Genomic DNA, 12,891 nt, shown 5'->3' with positions numbered 1-12,891 from the left:
CCATGAACTTGTTTTTATGTAGAATTAATGATATATACTGGTGAATTATAATAATATTGATTCACCAGTCAAACCCATGGAGTTGGATCAATGACAGTGAATGGACACACCGGGTTTATGTATATAAATAATAATAAATGAACAAGAACAAAGAAAAAATGGGCAAATAATAAATAACATGGAAAAAATAAGCAAAAAAGTGATTAAAATGTAGAAAAAAAGAATAAAACATACAACAAAATGAACAAAAATATCCAAAATGATCAGTAAAATTAACAAAAATGAATAATAAACTGAACACAATAAATAAATAAATAATTAAATAGACAGACAGACAGACAGACAGACAGACAGACAGAGATAGATAGATAGATAGATAGATAGATAGATAGATAGATAGATAGATAGATAGATAGATAGATAGATAGATAGATAGATAGATAGATAGATAGATTGATTGATTGATTGATTGATTGATTTAAAAAATGTGCCATGAACTTGTTTTAATGTAGAATTGATGATATATATTCCTGAATTAATAATAATATTGATTCACCAGTAAAACTCATGGAGTTGGATCAATGACAGTGGATGGACACACTGGGTTTATGTATATCAAATAATAATAAATGAACAAGAACAAAGAAAAAAAATGGACAAATAATAAATAACATAGAAAAAATAAGCAAAAAAGTGACTAAAATGTAGGAGGAAAAATTAAGTGTACAACAAAATGTACAAAAATATCCAAAATGATCAATAAAATGAACAAAAATTAATATTAAACTAACAAAACAAGCCCCAAACTGAACACAAAACATAAATAAAAATGTGCCATGAGCTTTTTTTTATGTCGAATTAGTGATATATACTGGTGATTAATAATAATATTGATTCACCAGTAAAACCCATGGAGTTGGATCAATGACAGTGGATGGACACACTGGGTTTATGTATTTAAATAATAATAAATGAACAAGAACAAATTTAAAAAAAAATGGACAAATAATAAATAACAGAAAAAGTAAGCAAAAAAGTGACAAAAATGTGGAAAAATAATAATAAAATATGCAACAAAATGAATAAAAATATCCAAAAATAATCAATAAAATGAACAAAAATGAATCATAAACTAACAAAATAAGCCCCAAACTGAACACAATAAATAAATAAAATGTGCCATGAACTTGTTTTTTATGTAGAATGAATGATATATACTGGTGAATTAATAATAATATGGATTCACCAGTACAACCCATGGAGAACATGTATGAGGTGGAACTAATGTTTGAGTGTTGGTGCACCCTGGACTCATTTTATGGACGGACACCAAACCAATCTACTGTCTTGGTGATCTGTCACTGGACTAGACAGAGTTTAGGTTTGGACAGTGGACAAGGACTGGACTGGAGAAGACACAGGGGACATATTTGTGTTTTGGACCAGTTTGGACCAGTTTGGACCAGTTTGGACTTTAATGTTCTGGGATGTGGAATGGAACCGGCCTCACTGACCCACTGGTATTGGTCACATGTTCATCTGTGGAACCAAAATGTGTTTGTTGTTCAAATAAAGTAACTTTATTGTCATAGTTGTAACATAATTGCACATTTGCTATTTTTATTTGGAAAAACCTTGTGTCAGGGAGCAGTCTGCTTGAGTTTATTTTAAATTTTCAAGCAAAAATGTAAGTTATTTTTAAATCGCACAACAAATTATTTAAGGAAAAGCAGAAAGTATTCTTATGATATGGATGTTTCTTTCAGTTAAAGTTCTAATTGCACCACTGTTACGATGTTGTTGGGGTTGAGGGGGGTCTGGAGATTTCTCATCTTCTAAAGGGGGGCCCATAGAAAAAGACTGAGAACCACTGAGTTAATGAGACATTTGACTGAAAAAGTCACATTTTCTTCAGTTTTCTGTGCTTTTGATATAATAACCCTCAACTTTAATCTGAGCTTTGATGAACATCTACATGATCAGTGAATTAAATACAGGAAAATACATGATTTTAATTTAAAAAAATACAAAACACAGAGCATAATATTAGAATAAATGGTGATAAAACACTGACGAAAAGTTCAATATAGTGGAAAAAAAACTATTTTGGAACTGCCACAAAAGTAGAACTGGGTCTTTATGGGTTAAATTGTTATTTTAAAAGTTAATCAAACATACTCTGGTAGATTAGCTCAGATTTGCAAAGTGCCTGGACATTATGAACTTTTTTTTTTTTCTAAACTTCTAAAAAGTGAAGCTCTTAGAAAAAAAAAAAAAAAAAAATCCACTTTCCAAGTTTAGTACATGGCAGTTATTTTCTGAAGATTACATCTAGTGATTAACATCAAGTGTCACTTTGTTGCCGTATCTTGTTTATTTCCACTCCACAACATGTCTTTGTTTGTTAGATGTACATCAATTGTATTAATAGCTCATGTTAATTGTAAGTAATGCATGAAAAAAGTAATGCAACAGCAGTCACATGTAGCACCATGAACACAAGAGGAATACCAGGAAAACATCCTGTTATTTTCCTCCTGAAACTGGTAAAAGTGTAATTATTTCATGAATTTCAAATGTTTTATCAATACATTGTGTAAAATTAAATAAATGTTGCTTTTTCTTATTTGCTAAACATTTATTCACTTCACTGTGTTTTTTTTTTTTTTTTACTGGCATGGAGGAGCAGGGTTTCAGGAGTTAATGAATGCACATACATGCAAACTAATGATCAAAACGAAAAGTTAAATGAATGACAAAACAACATTCACATCAGAGAAGACAGCAAACAAATGTCCTGTTAAATATGAGTGAATGATCAAAGCAAAGACACTGTGTGAAAACATCATATTATTACAAAGAAGAAACAGACTATTCATATGTCAGAGCATTTGACCAGGACCCTGTTTGTGCAGGATGTCCAGAGCCATACAGAGAGAGAGTTCCGACACACTGTGATGTCAGCGCTACGATGATCACATGGTTCATGTAAGCCTCAGTAGTTCCAAAACAAACACTGTGCTGTCATCACCTCCACCAGGAGGTACTGTGATCACTTTGCTTTGTGTGTTTGTTTGTCAGCAACTTTACAGGAAAACTATTCCAACCATCTTTCCCAAATCTTCCCCACAGATAGGCCTAGGTCCTGGGACCAACCCATTAAATTTTGGGCCAAGTAGGCCAAAGTTTAAGGTCACAACATCTACAATTTTCCTATCCGTCATCATTGAGCAAGTTTCAAAAATTCATAAAAAAATTCAAAACGACTCCGATTAGCTTCCACTTTGATCCACCTGTAGCTTAGAACAATATCTTGTATCTGCACTCCCAAAAACAGGTACCAGCTTGTACTTAAAGGGTACAAATGCTTGTCACTGGGGGTGTACTTTTTTGAGAGACATTTCTGTACCCTTTGGAAATGGTCCATTTTTGTACCTTAAGTACTTTACATAGAAAGAAAACTCATATAATTGATAATGCCATGATGTTTAAAGTTTGAGAATTACTTAAAGTTAACTCTAAAGCAAAGAATATCTCATTTGCAAATTTTCAATTTAAAGTTAAATCAGACTATTTAACCTACCTAGGTATCAAAGTCACCCACTCATATAAGGATCTTTACAAAAACAAAAAAAAAAACTTTGTCCAGCTCCTTGAAAAAACTAATTCTGACCTTCAGAGATGGAATAGTGTTAAGGCCGGTGGTACGTGAACTGAACCCAGATGCAAGACCCTCAGACAGGAATACAGTTAAAGGGAATTTATTAAATACAGTCAGTATAATTGGTTCACACAGGAAAGTATTGAATAGTTCCTCAGCGGGACTGTGCTGGGGAATTGTCACTGCTTCAGATTCCAAGTGAACCACTTTACAGCCCAGGTCGGGAACGCACGAGGGGAACCCGACTAGGAGAAAGCAAAGGAGAGTCAGAGGACGGACCAGGTCATACACGGGAGGACAAGCAGACAGGCAAACGTACATGGGGATAGGCAGGCTCACGTAGCGATAGTCCAGGCAGGGGGTCGAAAACAGGCTAGGGCACAAAGGCAGATGATCAGACAGGGGTCAGGCGAATACTCAGGTGTGGAGGACAAACCAGGTCGAAGTCAGACGAGCAGGCAGACGAGGAACAGGCAGAATCAGTGGTCGAAGAGCAAAACAGGTCACAACAGGTAGACAGGATCCAAAACGCTGGTAAGTAATCACACCAAGACGGAGGAAAACGAACTGGCACAGAACAGGGGAAAACACAGGGTTTAAATACACAAGAGGGCGGGAAGACAATTGGACACAGGTGGAGACAATCAGGGAAGGGAAGTAAAAACACCAGACATGACACATGAGGGAAACTTAACAAAATAAAACAGGAAACGACACACAAGACAGACAAAACAAGTAAAAGTCCGGGGACTGATATGACAAATAGTTTACCATTATCATTAACTGGCCGTGTCAATCCTGTGAAGCTGAACGTTCTACCTAAATACCTATACTTATTTCAATGTATCCCATTTTACATACCAAAGAAGTTCTTTGTGAATCTAGACAAATATGTATCTACATTTATTTGGAATGGCAAACCTCCGCAAATACGGAAATATTTTACGCCAAGAATAAGACCACTTGGCGGACTAGCTTTGCCAAATTTTCATTTATATTACTGGGCTGCAAACATAAGAAATATGCTTTATTAGACTATTGACTCAAATAGGGAAATTCCAGCTTGGCTTCATATTGAATCATCTAACCGTGGTAAGACATCTTTATCAGCGTTGTTGACATCTGCACTTCCCCTGGAGTTGTACACCTAAAATGTAATCCTTCGCTGTATGATTGCCTCAGAATCTGGGTGCAATGTCAGAAATGGCTCGGTTTGCTCTCAGTGTCGATTAAAGCTCCCCTGTGCTCAAACCATATGTTCCCACCTTCTATGTTTGACTCTGCTTTTAAGATTTGGAGCAACAAGGGATTAAATACTTTTAAAGCACTTTTTGTGAATGGAACCTTTGCCACATTCACAGAACTAACAGAACAATTTGAGATTCCAAAAACACATGTTTTTTCGCTATTTACAAATTCATCACTTTTTAAAAAGTAGATGCCCTTCGTTTCCCAATTTACCTGTAGAAACTACTCTGGATAAAATTTTAGACATAAAGGGTAATAAGAGAGGTGCAATAAAAGAAATTTACAACTAACTTTTACAGCTACAGTCCCCCTCATTATCTATTATAAAATCACACTGGGAAGGCGATCTAGCACTGGACATCACAGGTAGCATCTGGAAATCAGTTCTCCATCGGGTACACACCTCCTCTTTATGTTCAACACATGGGCTCCTCCAATTTAAGATCCTTCACCGTTTACGTATTTCCAAGGAAAAGTTAGCCAAATTCTATCTGGGCACTGACCCGCTCCGCAGTGGTTGTAAAGCAGATACTGGTTCACTTTTCCACACTTCTTGGACATGTCCTAATCTTCATAACTATTGGACATCTATATTTACAACATTTTCAAAAATTTATGACATTAACTTTCCACCTTCAGCCCTGACAGAACTTTTTGGAGTGATTCCCCCAAACATTTATATTTCTAAACATTATTTAAATGCTTTTGCATTTGCTTCTCTACTTGCACGACATCTTATACTTTTGAGGTGGAAACAGGAAACCCCTCCCACACATGATCGGTGGATCGCAGATATTATGAGGTTTTTACAAATGGAGAAGATGAGATGTATGTTAGCCGGATCAACTGTAAAATTCTATAAAGCATGGCAGCCTTTTCTAAAATTCACAGAAACTTTTAAAATGAGCAATGTATCATGACTTTAACACCAAATCACCACTCATCACCTGGATAACTGTAGGAATGGTACATATTTTATTTCTGTTTTTTTTTTTTTTTATATATATGTGTATAATTGCTATCTATTCAATTTTATTTTATGTATTTATTTTTGCTTTCATAATCTTGATGTCTTCTGGTAAATATATTAACATGTTTATGTTTATTTAAGTTGGGAGTGGGAACTTGTGTTCAAAAACAGTAAAAACGTAAAGATTGTATGATGCATCCGTGTAACGCTGTTAAAAATCCACAAATAAAATTATTTAAAAAAAAAAAAAAAAGTTTGAACCGGTGGCCTAATTGAGAGAAAAAAAAACGGCATAGGCAAGCTACGACATCAAGACATGGAGGTGTGAATGAAAACTGGATAAAACAGAGATTATGGCAATAATCAGAGGTTCTAATAAGAGAAATAAATTATTAGGCTATTATCATTGAGCTAATTGGGCTATTAAATTAAAACACAAATTATTTTGAAATATAATATAGAGTAATTACAGTATGATATATAATAAATAATGTGCTAAGCCTAATGTCTGAACTCTAATTGGTCCTACTGTTCAGTTCTAGCCTAGAGCCTGTTCTCATGGTCTACACACAGGTTTTACTGCTGCAGGGTTCCTTAGAGTACACATTTGGACTGGACAGAACTGTGGAGCCTTTTTCATCGTCTAAAGGTGACATTCTGGCCTCCTACAGACCAATATTGTACTTTGGAGAGAACATTCTTAAAAAATGTACTTATAGGTACATAAATGTTCTGATCTGGTACCTCTGTTTTGAGAGTGTGGTACAAAATTGTCCACATCCACTGTGGAATGTGGACTCTGTGGACGTTTACATTTAACACTGAAAATCCCATTTACCACACATTTTTCATTATAACTCAACAAATATCGATTGGAATTTAATATAATCTGACGTACACATGACTGGTAACAAGCTTCAACTTTTTCTGCTGTATGGAACAACCTGGAAACTGTTGAATCCAAACAGAAATAGTCGATCCACACATGCGCACCATTCAGGGTGCTTGGCGGAGGTTTGCGTTCTCTGAACACTTGTGTTCTTCTATGGGACAGACTGCAGAGAGTGCGTTACTGCAGGTAAATATCCAAATAAACCACACACAAGTCTATGTCCAGCTGTTGTGTCACTACTGTGTGTATGTGTGTGTTTGAGTAGTGGGGTCAACCACTGAAAGGTAGGGGGTTTACAAAACGGGCACAGGACAAATTAAACTATTTAGCCTACGTTCACAGAGCAGGTCTTAATGCACAATTTGGATTTTTTGGTGAAATCTGATTTTTTTGTGTATTTGTTCATACTACACATTAAAGGGTTGATATTTGTCTAAACCCACTTTTCTTAGTCTGTGGTTCATTTATTTGTGGATTTGGACCCTAATAGTTCATACAGTTTGAATTTGAACCCTCCAGCTGCTGCTAAACTATATTTTTATTAATTCCGGAAAAAAATCCAGTGGATTTCTACAACCTGTTTGAATTCCTCTTTAATTTGTTGCGTCTATTACTGGTTCCGTCTCCACTTTTGCACATATCAGGTCCAGACTTCAGATGAACATTCTCCAGTTTGACATAATTGTTTGTCAGCAGCAGCGGTTGTAGTCCAGTACCTCAAATGTTCAGTTGTTGGTTGAACAGGACCGAGCAGCACAGTCAACAACCTGGAGGGGGCGGGGCCTGAAGTGGCTCCTGTGCATTTAAAGGGCCAGCGCTCCAAACCACCTTTCTGGTGTCATTACTCAGAAATAGAGTGAATGCACAAACGTCACTTCCCCCCCAGGCCACGCCCCTCTGAGTCAGACTGAGCGGCAAAAACAAACCGGCTCAACATGGTGGAGTATAGCAGTAACTACAGCCAGACCAGGAAAACTGTGGAATAGAACATGAAATTAAAGACAACTGGACTGGACATGGATCCATCCAAGCTACCAAACAACCAGTGTTCTACCAACACTGATCTGGGACAGAAATCACCTATCCTGACATTTAGATGAACCTGAGTTCAACGCCGGGAAAATCCCCAATGCAAAGGCTGAAAGCATCCAACAGACCCAGAGTTGTGTCCATCCTGGTCCTGGTTCATCAGAGGATTCCAGCTGGTGAGTGCTTTCATTCAACATACTATTGTTTTGGAGGTTTTGTGTCAGTGCAGACGGAGTTTGTTGGCGGTGATTTGGGCGGTAAAGGCCCAGCAGTAGTGCTCACAGTTCACTACTGATTTACTGGAGTTGAACCCTTAGTACTGACCCAAGTGAGTGGATGATCTACTGGTACTGTGGAGATTTAAGGAGAGTTCACATCAAATACTGGATCCAACACAGATCCAACAGCTGTGTGCTAGAGGAGCCCCTGATTTGGAAAACTAGGTTAGCCTCAGTTTAAGCTAGTTTACAAATCATGTAGAGCACAAGGTTCACAATCACACAACTGAAGACACAAACGATTCAGTTCTGAAATCTAGAACTAAATGACAGATGCTAACATTAAGAGCTTTACTAAGAAGGAACGTTAGCCAAAACCAGATGGAATTTAAGGGATGATTTTATGCAAGAATACAGCATAAATTAACGTTATCTGACACAAAATGGCAGCCACAATCCAGGTTTGGTTGTCTGGATTCCAGTTCTTTCTCTGAATTGCAGCGATCCATCTGCTTCTTCTGTCTGTGGCTTTAGGTCTCCGCTAAAACGAGAGCTCCCAGTGCTTTTAAACCTATTTGTGCGATCAATGGCACAACAGCTCTTCCTCATTTTTTAGATTGTTGTAAAGTTTTCGCAGTATTCAAGCCAAAACCGCAACTCATCTCCCTCTGTCTGTCACTCAGTGGGCGGAACCACGGTGACTTCCGCTAGCGGTGACGTCATGTGCAGACCCTCTATAGGATTGAAGATGGAGCTGTGGAGTTGGATGAATGAAGAATTCAGAGCCAAGCAGAGCATTTACAGTTTATGAAGACCACAGGGAAATGTGGGAAAAGGAAGAATTCCAATAAAAAAAACTTGTATCAGTTTTGAGTCTGAACTGAATGCGACCCTGAAGTGACCCACATGCACTAAAGAGGTCCTGGTGGAATGATTATGTTTATGTTTATGTTTACGCATTTGGCAGACGCTTTTTTCCAAAGCGACTTACAGGGGAAACCAATTAAATCACTCAATCAATCAAATTTTATTTATATAGCGCCAGATCACAAAGTTATCTCTTGACATTTTATATATCGAGTTGGTCAAAACCAGACTCTAAGTCAATTCTACAGAAACCCAACAGAATCCTCCAGGAGCAAACACTTGTGACTGGTGACAGTGGCGAGGAAAAACTTCCCTTTAACAGCAGAAACCTGGAGCAGACCCAGACTCCTGGAGGATGGCCGTCTGCCTGGACCAGTTGGGGTTAAAGAGAGAGAGTAGAGAAGGGCAAAAAGAGAGAGCGATAGAGATAGGGACTGGGGGAGAGGGGGAGAGGGGGAGAAGGGGGGAGTAGGGGGAGACACATGGAGGCGGTTGAGGATAAGTGAGTGGTGATGATGAGGGCAGGGAAGAGGCCGGACCACCGCAGCAGGTCCAGAGATAATCGTGAAAGAATCTGTGGTTGTCCTGGGAAAAACCTTATTAGAATATTTAAAATGGAATGTTTGAAAGTGCTAGGATAGGAGGTGCTCTCGGAAGAGCTGGGTCTTCAGGAGCTTCTTGAAGATAGGCAGGGATGACTCTGTTCTTGTAGCACTTGGTAGAGCGTTCCACCAACGTGGAACGACCCATGAAAAGAGCCTGGATTGTCTTGTACAAGGTCTGGGGACCACCAGACTACGTTCCCCAGACGAGCGGAGTGGTCGTGGGGCGACATAAGCTTTTATTAGTGCACCTAAGTAGACAGGAGCAGACCCACGGAGAATTTTGTAGGCTAGGATTAAAGATTTGAATTTGATGCGGGCAGCTATGGGTAGCCAGTGTAACTCAATGAGTAAGGGGGTGACATGTGCCCTTTTAGGCTGATTGAAGACCAGACGCGCTGCTGCATTCTGGACCATCTGTAGTGGTTTGACAACACAAGCTGGGAGGCCCGTTAGAAGAGCATTGCAGTAGTCAAGACGGGAGATAACCATAGTCTGCACCAGGAGCTGGGTGGCCTGTTCGGTTAGGTATGGCCTGATCTTTCTTAGGTTGAACAGAGTGAAACGGCATGATCGGGTGACAGAGGCAACGTGATCCGTGAAGGTCAACTGATTATCAATCATGACTCCCAAGTTACGTACTACACTGGTAGGAGCCAGAGGTATGGAGTCAAAAGTGATGGAGATGTCCAGCTGTATGGTTGGCTTAGCTGGGAAGACCAGCAGTTCAGTTTTGGACAGGTTCAGCTGAAGGTGATGGGCTTTCATCCATGCAGATATGTCAGAGAGACAATCTGAGATCCGCACTGAGACTGTGGAGTCATCAGGTGGGAATGACAGATAGAGCTGGGTATCATCAGCATAGCAATGATATGAGAAGCCGTGTGAGTGGATGATCTGACCGAGTGAGGTGGTGTATATGGCAAAAAGGAGGGGGCCCAACACAGAGCCTTGGGGGACCCCCGTGGTGAGGCGGTGAACTGCTGATGTGTGCCCTAGCCAGGACACACTGAAGGACCGACCAGTAAGGTAAGATTGAAACCAGGAGTGTGCGTGGCCTGTGATGCCCATGTTCCAGAGTATGGATAACAGGATATCATGATTGACAGTGTCAAATGCTGCTGATAAGTCCAGTAGAATGAGTACTGAAGACTTGGCTGCTGCTCTAGCCTCTTTCAAGGCTTCTGTCACAGACAACAGAGCCGTTTCAGTGGAGTGGCCGATTTTGAAGCCAGATTGGTTGATGTCCAGGAGGTTATTTTGGGAGAGGAATTCTGTGACCTGTTTGAAAACAGCCCTTTCGATGATCTTAGAAAGGTATGGGAGGAGTGAGACTGGTCGATAATTCTCCACTTGAGTGGGGGTGAGGGAAGGTTTTTTGAGTAGTGGTGTTACCTGCGCTTGTTTAAATACTGTAGGAAATGTTCCTGAAGTCAGTGAAGCATTAATCACATGTGTGATTGGTGCTGTGATAGTAGGGGCTACAGACTGTAAGAGGTTGGATGGAATAGGGTCCAACAGGCATGTTGTAGGACGGCTAGAGGAAAGGAGTTTAGACACCTCGTTCTCTGTGAGGGGAGTAAATGAGGGGAATGACGCAGTTGGGCTTTTATCAGTTGAGTTAGTAGTAGCCATAGTCAGGGGAGAGGAAGCAGTGTGTGATGATGATGATGTTGAAGAAGGAGGCGTGCAGTCTATGGGTGGATCAGTGAACTGACTGCTGATAGTAGACACTTTATTTGTGAAAAATGAAGCAAAATTGTCTGCTGTCAGATTAGTAGTGGGCGGTGGAGGTGGAGGGTTGAGTAGTGTTTTAAAGGTTGAGAATAGTTTCTTGTGTCGGTGGCAGAATGAATTTTGTTATTATAGTAAGCCTTCTTCGCAGCAGTGACACTGGATGAGAAGGATACCAATAGTGACTGGAATGTGATCAGGTCAGAAGAGCTTTTTGTTTTGTGCCATTTTCTCTCTGCGGCTCTGAGGTTGGTACGCAGCGACCGGAGGTTATCATTGAGCCATGGGTGGGACTGGGAGGATCGAGCGGGTCTAGTAGATAGAGGGCACAGATTATCCAGACAGGAGCTAAGTGTAGAGCACAGAGACTCAGTGGCATCATTAACCTCTAAGGAGGAAAAAGTGCTGGGGGGAGGGAGAGCGGAGGCTACGACAGTGGAGAAGTGGGTGGGGGACAAATTGCGGAGGTTGCGGCGGAAAGAGACCATGGGGGAGGGAGCAGAGTGTTTTTCAGGGAGAGACACACTGAACTGAATGAAATAGTGGTCAGACAGGTGTAAAGGTGTGACTGTGAGGGCATCTGTGATGCAGTTTCGGGTGAAAATGAGATGGAGCTCTTCACCAGCTTTGTGGGTTGGAGGACTGCAAACCCACTGTAGCTCAAAAGAGAGTATTAGTGACATGAAATCTGAGAAGCTGGGATTGTCTAAGTGGATGTTCATGTCACCGAGGACTAGCATGGGGCAGTCATGCTCTGGGACGGAGGAAAGCAGAGTGTCAAGCTCATCAGGAAAATCACCCAGTTGCCCTGGTGGACGATAAATGACAATTATGTAAAGTTTGACTGGTGCTGTCACTAGGATGGCATGGTATTCAAAGGAGTTGTATTTGACTGAAGGTAGGAGTTGATTGTGTTTCCATTTGTTGGAAATTAACAGACCCACACCACCTCCTCGTCCAGATGGACGAGAGGTATGAGAGAATGTGTGGCTGATAGAAAGTGCGGCTGGGGTTGCATTGTTTTCAGGCGTAATCCAGGTTTCAGTGAGAGCCAGGATGTCCAATGTGTGATGGTTGGCATAGGCAGCAATAAAATCTGCTTTGTTCACTGCAGATTGGCAATTCCATAACCCTATAGAGAAGGACGCACCAATGACTGCGGTGTATATTAATGGGCGGAGATTGGTGATATTACGATGCCTTTTAGCAGTGTGAAACCCCATACGCGAACCGAAAATAACAGGAATGGGATAGTGACCAGTAGAGAGATTGTTCCTCAAAGGTGAGCTGGTGTGAGTGAGGGGTGTAACTGTCATTAGTGAGGGGCTGGGAGAGGAGGAGAGATCAGCTGGGGTGGTATTCAGTCTGACTACAGACTGTACAGGAGACTCTGAACGTGGTGATGTTTGATGTGACCAGCAGGGGGAGCAGGTGACTGCAGCAGAAGACGGGGAGCGTGGTCACATAGGTGTGGGAGTGGTTTTAGTCTGGACAGCGTGTTGAATGTTTTGAGCCAGGACGCTGCTGCCTAGTGTAGAGGGGTGGACGCCATCGGACTTGTAAAAGGAGGAGCGGTTCCAGAACAGATTAAAGTTATCAATAAAACTGAAGCCGTTCAGAGCAGAGGCGGACTGGAGCCAGGTGTTCAGGCTGAGGAGTCGGCTGAAACG

At 40.5% G+C, this 12,891-nt stretch overlaps 1 protein-coding gene across 1 annotated transcript; it reads right to left on the bottom strand.

Moving 5' to 3' along the window:
* Positions 1 to 9,532: 9,532 nt before the first annotated feature.
* LOC115423976 (uncharacterized) lies at positions 9,533 to 10,612 on the bottom strand (the record flags this gene model as incomplete). Its single annotated transcript, XM_030141032.1, has 2 exons — positions 9,533 to 10,299; positions 10,498 to 10,612. Coding segments are annotated over 2 exons (882 nt in total), but the record flags the coding sequence as incomplete, so codon positions are not given.
* Positions 10,613 to 12,891: the final 2,279 nt, after the last annotated feature.

The sequence above is a fragment of the Sphaeramia orbicularis genome, chromosome 8, assembly GCF_902148855.1.
Source record: "Sphaeramia orbicularis chromosome 8, fSphaOr1.1, whole genome shotgun sequence".
Classification (NCBI taxonomy): Eukaryota; Metazoa; Chordata; class Actinopteri; order Kurtiformes; family Apogonidae; genus Sphaeramia; species Sphaeramia orbicularis.
This window is presented reverse-complemented; position numbering and strand designations above follow the sequence as displayed.